Source organism: Cnephaeus nilssonii (genome assembly GCF_951640355.1).
Source record: "Cnephaeus nilssonii genome assembly, chromosome: X".
Taxonomy (NCBI): domain Eukaryota; kingdom Metazoa; phylum Chordata; class Mammalia; order Chiroptera; family Vespertilionidae; genus Cnephaeus; species Cnephaeus nilssonii.
Genome location: NC_137071.1, coordinates 104,873,739 through 104,884,835, shown reverse-complemented (window position 1 = coordinate 104,884,835; position 11,097 = coordinate 104,873,739). Strand labels below are relative to the sequence as shown.

The following is an 11,097-nucleotide window of genomic DNA, read 5'->3' as shown; positions in this document are numbered from 1 at the left end:
TTTCGCGATTTAATCTTTGTCTTTATTCCACAAAATGTAGATATTCAATAGTGAGGTTCTCCCCTTGAGCTCTTTTCACTCTGTTCTTTGGTTGAGCTCACCTATTCATTCCTTCTGCTTCAGCTTTCAGACATATTACAGTGATTCCAAATTGATGTCCCTATCTCAAATGTATCTCCCCAGCTCCAGACCTGCATTTCCATCTACCTGTTGGCCATTTAATTCTTTCCTCTGGCACTTTGAACTTAATATGGCCAAAACAGAATTCATCGTTTTTTGCCAAACTGCACCAGTACCCCCTGACTGGCACAGGGTTGTAAACTGCATATCACAAGGTAAATGCATAGTATGGTCAACATTCTTCCTCCTCAACCCAGTCAGAATTCTTTTAGCTGCATTAGTTTAGCTTGAAAATGCCTATCCTGACCACCTCTTTTAAATTTGCAATCTTCCCATTCCCAATCCCCTCACTTACTCTATGATTTACCTATCTATAATAATAAAAGCATAATATGCTAATTAGACCTGACAGCTGAACGACTTTCTGGATGAAGCCAGGACTGTGAGGGCCAAGCCCCCTGCACGAATTTCCTGCATTGGGCCTCTAGTCTATTATATTTTTGATGTTATTATTATTTACTATATACCTCTGGAATGTAAGTTCCAAGAGGACAAAGATTTCTGTCTGTATCTAGAACATTGCCTGTCATGTTGTAAGCATTCACATAAATGTTTGCTAAATGAATAAATTATAGGAAAGAATGAGGGAGGGATACGCCCTTATTTGAAAGCATCTCTGTAGAGAGTCCTTCCATTACTTTGAATTGGATTTAAAAATCTCTGTGAACTTATACACTTTCTTAAATTTTGATAATCATTTGATTATTGATTGACATTTTATTCAAAGATGAAAAAACTAAAAAATAAAAGGTCTCCAATAATTATCAGATTTCCTTAACTTAACCTATATATTTTTTTGTTCTGGGTCTCATTTTCCAAGCCTTTAATTATGATCCTTATTTTTCTCTGGGAACTCTCCAGTTTTTTCACCTCTAAGCCAAGATTTGACACAGTACTTGATCAATATCAAGTACAGTATAATGTATTCCTTACAAATACAGTTCTATTTATAAAGCTTACAATTAGGGAGAACCAGGAAATAATCTGTCTGTACAAGACAGGAAAGTATTTCCTTCTCCACCCAGGAAGGTTACAAGATAGTAAAGATAGTTGACAAAGAAAAAAAAAACAAAATTCTTAAAATTTTGTTTTTGCTTTGATGATGGTCAAATTGAAATTAGCCTTCTCAGATACCCTATTAAATTGCCTTTTCTAATTTTAATTTATCTGAAGCAGAAAATAATTTAGAAGTTTTCTTAAAGGAGTTGAGATCTTGTTTCTTTCTTTTAAAAGGATGAGATTAATTTTTTTTTAAAAAAGGAAGAGCCAGTAAGGGATCTGATTTTTGTATAAGCTACTAATATATTATCCTAGCCTTCAGGGAAGTGACATGTGTCCAGGCATTAAGTTTTGTTTTCTCCATTACCCTATTAAAATGTATTCCCTACTCTCTTCCTTTGAATCTCTTACCCCTGTACTGAGGATAAAAGAAAGTAGGCTAGTTTCACATTTTCTAGAAATAAGTGGTTAACTCATATTCATGGAGTGAGATTTTAAATTGTCTTATCTGTGGATTCCAACCTGAAGGGAAGCCAAGGTATTCATTGTCACAGTTACCACAGACCATATCATTCAAATAAGTACTTTGGATCCACTCATACATTGGTTGAAGTTAATCCCAAAGGTGCAAGGTACATCTAGTGGCAGCACTTTTTACATGGGTTCTTAGAACAAGAGTCAAACCTCACGAGAAAGAGCATTTAAATTCCTAGGTGACCCCAAAAGTGCCTTTAGTTTTACCAAAGAAACAGACATTTTCCATATGCACAGTGCATAAATGGTGTGGATGTTATTAAAGGTGGGGATAACCATCTTTAAAGCGTTTCCTACCAAGATTTATGAAGACTCATCTCTTTTCCCTAGGATAGTTGAATAGAGAAACCACTGCAATTCTAGAATTGTCAAGTTAATTAACTTTGTTGCATGCCAACTAACTAGATGAGTAACTTCATACACCACTCATCCAAGTCTCCATTTCCCACACATATTCTCCCTCCATCTAGCACACTCTGTCCTTTCCTAAGTGGTTAAAAACTCCACTTTCCTAGAATAGATTCCTATGATCGGTATCTATAAAAGGTTCATATCTATTATGGCTACTAAACAGTTTCTCAAGCTATCACTATTTATTACAACTTCCCTGGGTAACAAATTCTAGACGTTTACTACCTTCTGTATAAACTAGAGTTTTCTATATTTATGTTGAAATTGCATCCAGTTAATACTTTTCTTTACAAAAGTGATGTGTGCTCAGTGCAAAAAATTCAAATGACAAAACAATGTATTCCTCTTAAATCATTAAGTGGTGCCTTGGTATTTTAAGTTTTGAATCTTAGTAAACAAAACTGTGATTAATTGATTCATGTCTTTAAGATTTTTTTGCTGGAAGGTCCATACTACTATGGTTAAAAGCACATGCTCTAGAATCAGATTGGGTTTGAATCTTGGATTCTCCTTTACTACATATGAGAGATTGGACAAGTTACTTAACTTCACTGTGCTTCAATTTCCCCATATGTAAAATGGGGACAATAACAGTACTTACCTGATAAAATTGTTGTCAGGATTGAGATGATACATATAAGCTGTTTAGAATAATCTCATTCATAGTGAGCACTCAGTAAATGTTAACCATCATTATTATTGCTGTCGCTACTGTTGACTCTTCTAGCTGTTTTTCCAGACTGAAGAGTTTATTCCTTTAGTCTTTCTTAAAAGATCAGCTTTTTCGCTTTGATTATTTTAATTGCTCTCCTCTGGACCATGTCTAGATTTATGAATATCTCTTCTGGGGTTTCATTACCACATCTGCATAAAATAACCTAGGTTACTTGTCTGAAGTTAATATGATTATTCATTTTTAAAAACCCTTGATACCAAAAATGAAATAGAACATCTTATTTGCTTTTTTAGCACATTGTGTTGCTGTGTTTAGTAAATGAACTGAAAACTCCAGCATAATTACACAGGGTTCTGATAGTTGTGACCTAGTCTTTGTTCTATTTCTTGAATACAGGCATTCCCTATACGACTGCCCTTCTCTTTCTACCCTCTCTTCTTTGGGAGAGAATTGTTGGAGTATATCCTGAAAGAAGTAGGAAAGAGTTGATGGAATGCAGAGTACAGACTGAGACATGTTTCTTAAGGGAGTAGGAAACACCTCTTACACTGAGGCTGGAGGCAAGGAAGAAAGGATAGACACTGATGGTATATTTAATTAAGTTGCAGGGTAAGGAAGGTGACAACAATTTTCTTGAGGCTCTTGTTTTTGTTTTTCAGTTAAAAAGGAGGCAAGGTGTGCATTCCAGGTGGCTTGTCTGTATAAGAATGGAAGTCACCCAGATAATGGCAGGGTTGGGGTGGGGGAAGCTGGAGGAAAAGAGGAAGCTGTGAACCATATGTCCAAGTCCTCCATGGATGTGTGGGAGTGGACAGGAAGTCATTAGATGAAGGCAAGAAGAACAGGAAATGTTGTTCAAGCTTCAGTGGAGGGTGGAGGTATAATGAGCTTGGAAGAAGTAAGTGGAGCCCTCTGATACAGAGTGTGAGTTCTGTGTATTTGTGTATGTGTGTGTGGGGGACAATGGGGCGGTGAGGAAATGAGCGGCCTCCACTTGAAACAACTTTAGAGTATGTGATGTCCAGGGTGAAATTCAGGAGAGGGAGCATCCATGCAGCAACTGAGAGTGTTGGGTAGTTTATTTATAATGGAGGGAATTCCAGAGAGCACATGACAAGCATTGGCAGGGAGAGCAGTAGTGAGAGGAGAAACTGGGAGATGAGAGTCAGCAGCATAAAGCAGTATTAGATTGAGAGGGAAGTATATTCTGGGGGAGCTGAAGGCTCATGGGGATTGGCCCGCTTGGTAGGGTTATTGCCATATCAAGATTCTTCCTGGAACTCTGAGGTAAAGAGGTTGCTGGGGAGGGCATATTGAGTTGCTGGGGTCATATCAACAGAGGTAGACTCTGAGACATAAAGACCTGCTGACTGTGGTCAGGCAAGCAATGTGTGGCTTTGTTTTTTTCAAGCTCCAAACACTAGGAGAATGAAAGATGGTTTTGTGCTGAGGCAAGAAAGCTTTGAACTGGGTAATTAGGCCTGAAGAAGCAGGTATACTCCTTCACTAGTCTTCTCAGTGACCATGATAGGTCTGGGGAGGGGGTAGTGGGAGACTGAGAAGGATTCTCATGTGGGGTTCTTGTCTCTACAAAGCAAGCCCTGTGTGAACAGAGCAGTGTGGTTAGGCTGCAGTTAGGGTATAGGGAACAGACATCCATGAGGTTTCTTGGGAAGGCAAAGACAGATCTAGGTACTAAGAGGAGAGAATCAGCTCACAGTTTCTGGGACAGTTCCTGATCCAACTTGGAGTTGAGCACTGTTCTAGCGCCTTTTTTTGAAGTTCAACATCCTTGCAGAACATAAACAACTGGTTAGTGGGAGTGAATCTACACCAGGGCAACTTAGTGTTGCCTGAATGTTACTTGTTTTAGGCAAGAGGTTATATTTCCATGAGATGAGAATGTTTGAGAATCATGAATTCCAGGCAGAATGATAGAAATTGGATTGATAGTAGTACCATTAGTGGTATGAAATCTTTGAGAAAGAATACATGTTTGTAGGAGGAAATAATGAGCTCATTTAAAAACATTTTTGCCCGGCTGGTGTGGTTCAGTGGTTGAGCATTGACCCATGCACCAGGATGTCATGGTTCCATTCCCAGTCAGGGTACATGCCTGGGTTGTGGGCTCTATCCCCAGTAGGGGGCGTGCAGGAGACAGCTGATCCATGATTCTCTCTCATCATTTATGTTTCTCTCTCCCCCACTTCCTCCCACCCTTCCTCCCTCCCTCTGTTTTCAAATTTGAGCCCAGTTAGCCACCAGGAATCCTAGATAGTTATGTTCTTTCTCACAGTCAACACATCTGAACTGGAGAAATTAGCTTTAAGAGAGCAGGAAACCCATTTATGATTAAAACTCTCAGCAAAGTGGCAATAGAGTGAGCATATTTCAACATAATAAAGGCCATACATGACAAACCCGCAGAAAACATCATACTCAATGGGGGAAAACCAAAAGCATTACTCTTAAGATTAGGAACAAGACAGGGATGTTCACTTTCCCCACTATTATTCAACATAGTACTGGAAGTACTAGCCACAGCAATCAGACAAGGCGAAGAAATAAAAGGCATCCAAATGGGAAAGGAAGAAGTAAAACTGTCATTATTGGCATGATACTTATTGTATATATATAAAACCCTAAAGATTCCACCAAAACACTACTAGAACTGATCAATAAATTTAGCAGTGTCAGGATATAAAATAAATATCCAAAAATTGGTTGCATTTTTATACAGCAATAATGAACTTTCAGAAAGGGAAACTAAGACAACAATCCCATTTACAATTGCATCAAAAAATAAAATACCTAGGAGTAAGTATAACCAAGGAGGTAAAAGACATATACTTGGAAAACTATAACACACTTAAGAAAGAAATTGAAGAAGATACAAATAAATGGATGCACATACTGTGGTCATGGATAGGAAGAATTAACATTGTTAAAATAGCCATACTACCCACAGCAATCTATAGACTTAACACAATTCCTATCAAAATACCAATGGCTTATTTCATAGAACTAGAACAAAATAGTCCAAAAATTTATATGGAACCACAAAAGACCCTGAATAGCCTCCACAATCTTAAAAAAGAACAAAGTTGGAGGTATCACCCTACCTGGTATACTACAAGGCTATAGTAATCAAAACAGCATGGTACTGGCATAAAAACAGACATATGGATCAATGGAACAGAATAGAGAGCCCAGAAATAAACCCAAGCCTGTATGATCAATTAATATTTTACAAAGGAGATAAGAACATACAATGGGGTAAAGACAGTTTATTCAATAAATGGTGTTGAGAATATTGGACAGATAAATGCAAAAACAATGAAACTAAACCACCTTCTTACACCATATACAAGAATAAACTTTAAATGGATTAAAGACTTAAAATGTAAGCCTCAAAACTGTAAAATTCTTAGAAGAAAACATAGACATAAAATTTTGGACATTTCTCTTAGTAATATATTTTTTCTGATATAGCTCCTCGGCCAAGGAAAACAAAAGAAAAAATAAACATATGGGACCACATCAAAGTAAAAATATTCTGCACAGCAAAGGAAACCATGAACAAAAGAAAAAGACAACTCACTGAATGAGAGATAATTTTCTCCAATGATACATCTGATAAGGGGTTAATATCCACAATTTATTATTTTATTGATCTCAGAAAGGGAGAGGAAGAGAGAGAGATAGAAACATCAATGACGAGAATCATTGATCGCCTGCCTCCTGCATGCCCCCAGCTAGGGATCTAACCCACAATCCAGGTATGTGCCCTTGACTGGAATCAAACCCAGGACCCTTCAGTCCGCAGGCTGACTCTATCCACTGAGCAAATCCAGCTAGGGCAATATCCACAATTTCTTATTTATTTATTTATTTATTTATTTATTTATTTATTTATTATTATCAGAGGCCCAGTGCACGAAATTTGTGCACTGGGGGGGGGGGTTGTCCCTCAGCCCAGCCTGCACCCTCTACAATCTGGGACCCCTCAGGAGATGTCCAACTGCCAGTTTAGGCCCGATTCCTGTCCTAAACCAGCAGTCAGACATCCCTCTCACAATCTGGGACTGCAGGCTCCCAGTCGCTCGCCTGCCTGCCTGCCTGCCTGATTGCCCCTAACTGCTTCTGCCTGCCAGCCTGATCACCCCCTGACCAATCCCCTGCCAGCCTGATTGATGCCTAACTACTCCCCTGCTGGCCCGGTCACCCCCAACTGCCCTCCCCTGCCGGCCCAGTTGCCCCCAAGTGCCCTCCCCTGCTGGCCTGGTCGCCCCCAACTGCCCTCCCCTGCTGGCCTGATCACCCACAACTGCCCTCCCCTGCCAGCCATCTTGTGACCACATGGGGGTGGCCATCTTGTGTGAGGGTGTGATGGTCAATTTGCATATTACCTCTTTATTATATAGGATTATTATTTTAAATCCTCACCTGAGGATATGTTTTTTCATTAATTTTATTTTTAAAATTTATTTATTTTTAAAAATATATCTTTATTGATTTCAGAGAGGAAGGGAGAGGGAGAGATAGAAACATCAATGATGCGAGAGAATCATGGATCGGCTGCCTCCTGCACACTCCACACTGGGGATTGAGCCCAGAAACCAGACATGTGCCCTGACTGGGAATCAAACCGTGACCTCATGGTTCATAGGTCGACACTCAACCACTGAGCCATGCTGGCTGGGCCCAATATCTACAATTTTTAAAGAACTCATACAACTCAACACCAAGAAAACAAACAATCCAATTTAAAAATGTGCAAAGGTCCTTGATAGACACTTCTCCAAAGAGGACATGCAGATGGTCAAAAGACATGAAAAGATGCTCAATGTCACTAATCAGAAAAATGCAAATTAAAACCACAATAAGATATCACCTCATACCTGCCAAAATAGCTATCATTGATAAATCAACAAACAACAAGTGTTGGTGAGAATGTGGAAAAAATGGAACCCTTGTGCAGTGTTGGTGGGAATGCAGATTTGTGCAGCCACGATGGAAAAAAATTATGGAGGTTTCTCCAACAATTAAAAATGGAACTGCCTTATGACCCAGTAATTCCACTTCTAGGTATATATACTAAGAAACCCAAAACACTAATTCGGAGGAATATATGCACCTCTATGTTCATTGCAGTGTTATTTGCAATAGCCAAGCTATGGAAGCAACCTAGTGTCCATCAATAGATGACAAAAAAGTAGTGGTATGTATATATAGTGAAATATTACTTGGCCATAAAAAATCGTGAAGTATTTCCATTTGGAACAGCATTGATGGAACGAGAAGGTATTATGCCAAATGAAATAAGCCGAACAGTGAAAGACAAATATCATGTAATTTCACTTATGTGTAAAATCTGAAGAACAATATAAATGAACAAATAAATCAAAAATAGACTCAAAGATAGAGAACATACTAAGCCAGAAGGACGGGGCTGGGGGGTGGGGGGGCGTTGGGGAACTGGATGAAAAAGGTGAAGGGATTGAGAAGTACAGGTGGTAGTTACAAAATAATCATGGGGATGTGAAGTACAGCATAGAAAATAAAATCAATCGTATTTTAATAACGAAGTATGGTGCCTGGTAGCTACTGGAATTATTGGGGGGGAGGGGGACACTTTGTAAAGTATATGATTGTCTAACCACTATGCTGTACACCTGAAAGTAATACAAAATAATATTGAATGTAAACTGTAATTGAATAAATACAATTAAAATTTTTAAAAAATAGCAGGAAAAAAGAGCAAGAGGAGATGGAGAGACCAGGCCACACCACAAAAGATTTCTTGGGGAAGGAAAGGGATTGTTTGGAGCATGGGTAAATTTAAGCACAAACTGAATGAATCTTCTTTGTGAGATTGATGTGTTTCTCTACATAGGTTCCCAATGTGAGAGATGAATTATGTCAGGTGTTTATATGAAAAGAAATAAAACTTACATACCTGCATAATCCTTGCCTTTGAGTTCATTCTTTTATGGACTACTACAGTGTTTTCAATGAGGACAGAACAAGGAGAATCCGATTTAAATTACAGAGATTTAGGCCACTCCCAAGGGGACAACTTCTTATATTGTTAAGAGAAACTGGGGGACTACTGAGATGAGTTTTGAAAGATCCATTCCCCTAAGAGCTCTAATAGGATCAAAGTAGGCCTAGCCCAATCTGCCACTGTTTGATTACACTGAACAGAGGTTTCTTTTCCAGAAGGCAGTGGGCTAGATTCGAAGGCCTTTTATTCCCTGGCAGCGCCCTAGTGTCCGTGTGCTGTGCTGGGAGGAGCTGGTGGACAGAGGGCGAAGAGACCTAGCATAGCGAGCTGTGAGTGTCGTGGTCCCTTTAAGTTAGGCAGGGGCGGTGGCAGTGGCCTCGGCAGCGGCGGCGGCGGCGGCGGCGTTGGAGCGCGCTCAGCCAGCTTCCTCGCGGCCCCGCCCCCTTCCCGTGAGGCCTAGGGGAGTGGTCGGACTTCGGGCGGCGACGGGTTGAGGAGTGGGGTGGGGGGCGGGGGGAAACATGGCTCCGCGAGGTTGGCTGCGTTCCACCCTCCCCCGGAGTGTTGGCGGCAACGGCCCCCGGGCCCACAGCCTGTCTCGGCCTCTCTGGTTGCTCCTCTCACTGGGTGTCTTTGGCTGGGCCAGGGCTTCGGACGGCGCTGGCAGAGCGGTGAGAGCCATGGACGAGGAGATCGTGTCCGAGAAGCAAGCTGAGGAGAGCCACCGGCAGGACAGCGCCAATCTGCTTATCTTCATCTTGCTGCTCACCCTCACCATTCTCACGATCTGGCTCTTCAAGCACCGCCGGGCCCGCTTCCTTCACGAAACCGGCCTGGCAATGATTTATGGCAAGTGCCTCATCCCCATGTCCGCCCCTGGCGCTCCCCCTTTCTCTGCCTGCTGGCAGCTTGGTCTCCCCTGGTCCTGCTGGGCCTATGTTGAGTTCTTCTGATTACTTCCATTTTTTGCCTCTCCCCCTCCCCCAATCCTGATTCTCTTTCTCGACCCCTTTTTTCTGCTATGCTCCCTGTTTCTCTGCCTCACCCCATTTCCTCCTCAGCCTTACACCCCATTTTGCCTGCCTCGCACCGCCCTTTCCTCTGCCTGTCCACATATTTTTCCCTCTGACCCCACCCCCTTTTTCTTCTGCACCCCCCTGCCTATGCCTTCCAAGCTGGAGACCTGGGACTGAGGACTGGAAGGGAGTGGGTGCGGTGTCTCAGATAGGGCTGGGGACTGGGGGTGGGGAAGACATCCTAGCGATCCTTTACTCTGAGGGTTGTCAGTTTGTTTAGAGTACATTGAAGCTGCAACCATATCTCTACTGCTCGGAACCTGGTGTAGTTTTGGAGCCAGAGTCCACCTTTACCCATCACCCAGTTATTACTATGCCCTGTCCTTTCGTGATGGAAATTGAAGACCTTACTACCCTGTAGCCCAAGTAAAAACCGAACCGCTAAAGAAGCTAAAGAAGGCTTAGGCATTTTGTACTATGTTTGCAAAATCTGATATGCACGTACGTATGGTTTACCCTTTCAATTCAAGCGTACCGAGAGGAGGACAAGGAAGAGTTAAAGGTCTTCCAGCAGTGTGTTGTACTATATGATGATAAGGACAGTTAAGCCAAACAGTAATTAGGAACACCACACACATGCAGTATGACTTGCTGGTGGCATAAGGTTATTGACAGATCATTGAGTAAATGGCTTCAGTTCTTGTGTCTTGGTGTGCTTTTTCTTGAGATTATTTACTTATTTATATTTTTTGGTCCTGAGGGGAGATGGCAAATCAAACCATGGGCTCAGAGCATTTTGGCCTGTGCTGGGGCCTCATGAGAGGAAAAGATGTATATTGCTGTTTTAAGCTAAGATGCCTATGAGGGTGTATGTGGCCAAAGAGATTCTGAAAGACAAACGATTCTTTCTGTGCAGTGTATGGGTGAATATTACCTTCATTTGGAACAGGCTTAAACTGATGAGCTTGTTGAACTTCATTTCTCAGACTTGCATAAAGGTAGAAGAAGCCTTGACACAAAAAGACATTTCCCTATGCATATATCCCCATACACCCTTTCCCAGTAAATACAGACTTCTGGAATGTGTATCTCAAGGGAAGCAAAGAAATATAGTTGTGTGCATCAAGAAAATGTGTGAACTCGGGTCTATTTTTCATTTGTAAGATAATACAATTCTAAGCCTGTGTGCAAAATATCTCTGCTTCCTAGAATTCTTAATTTTTAGATATCTTAGATGGTTTTCATATTTCATTTTTTTTTGCATTTTATTTGTA

At 41.0% G+C, this 11,097-nt stretch overlaps 1 protein-coding gene across 2 annotated transcripts in view; it reads left to right on the top strand.

The window, feature by feature from the left end:
* Window positions 1–9,252: 9,252 nt before the first annotated feature.
* The window catches only part of SLC9A6 (solute carrier family 9 member A6), a 55,857-nt gene continuing 54,012 nt past the window's right edge, over window positions 9,253–11,097 (top strand). The window contains exon 1 of one of the 2 annotated variants that reach the window (XM_079765509.1): window positions 9,253–9,656. In XM_079765509.1, coding sequence (XP_079621635.1) covers window positions 9,329–9,656 — 328 coding nt within the window. In that variant the 5' untranslated portion in view covers window positions 9,253–9,328. The remainder of the gene's footprint in view (window positions 9,657–11,097) is intronic. The other variant, XM_079765508.1, reaches the window with a different exon arrangement.